Source organism: Fukomys damarensis, unplaced genomic scaffold, assembly GCF_012274545.1.
Source record: "Fukomys damarensis isolate Sample0158 unplaced genomic scaffold, DMR_v1.0_HiC HiC_scaffold_39, whole genome shotgun sequence".
NCBI classification, from domain to species: domain Eukaryota; kingdom Metazoa; phylum Chordata; class Mammalia; order Rodentia; family Bathyergidae; genus Fukomys; species Fukomys damarensis.
The window spans coordinates 616,793-617,550 of record NW_022900951.1 but is presented as its reverse complement, the minus strand read 5'-3'; the positions used below and the strand labels follow the sequence as shown (position 1 = coordinate 617,550).

The 758-nt window shown below is 64.4% G+C and overlaps 1 protein-coding gene across 1 annotated transcript in view; it reads right to left on the bottom strand.

Annotated features, from left to right (window-relative positions):
* The window catches only part of Csf2ra (colony stimulating factor 2 receptor subunit alpha), a gene marked incomplete at its 5' end in the record, with an annotated part of 5,435 nt that overhangs the window by 2,775 nt on the left and 1,902 nt on the right, over positions 1-758 (bottom strand). Inside the window, one exon of the mRNA XM_033760230.1 lies at positions 9-83. Coding sequence (XP_033616121.1) covers positions 9-83 — 75 coding nt within the window. The remainder of the gene's footprint in view (positions 1-8; positions 84-758) is intronic.

Genomic DNA, 758 nt, shown 5'->3' with positions numbered 1-758 from the left:
TCGGACACCCGGAGGCGCAGCACCTGCCGGGCGCGGGGCTGGGGGCTGGGGAAGCCGAACTCCTCCTCGCCGGCCACCTGGACCTTCGGGGAGAACGGAGAGAGACGCCGCCCAAGGGACGGATGCAGAGTGAGGCTGCCGCCCGCTCCAGCTACACTGTACCGCTCAGGAGGCCGAGGCAGGAGGGCTGCGAGTTCCAACCCCGCCCGGGCGTCGCAGGGGGAGCCTGTCTCCAAATACAGCAAGGAAAGGGCTGGGTCTGGAGCTCCGTGCGAGGCGCCGGGCTCAATCCTCAGAACTGCAAACGTACGAACCAGTAAGTCAGAGCCCACCATTGGGAGCACGGGGAGTACGGCTGAGAAATCCACTCCGCCTTATGAGCCCGGGGCCCACAGGTTAAACCGAGTACGAATGGATACTCTTGTTTTTCTTTTTGGAGGTAGCTTCTCGCTACATAGCCCAGGCCGGCCTCAAACTCCTAGCAGCAGCCCTCCTGCCTCAGCCTCCCAAGTGCCGGGACGAACACACGAGGACAGTGTCTGTCGTCACCAGCCCCGAGGAACTCGGCACGGAGGGTTTCTGTATTGCTCCCGCGGAGCAGGACTCCAGCACCATCTACACGGGCTTCGGGTATGAATCGGGCCCTGGGACCCCCACGGCCAGGCCTCAAAGCCGATCCGCGTCTGAGCAACTCGTGTGGCATGAGAGCTCTCCAGTCACCCCCGGCAGAGCCCCCAACACGGAGCTGCAGCGCGTCC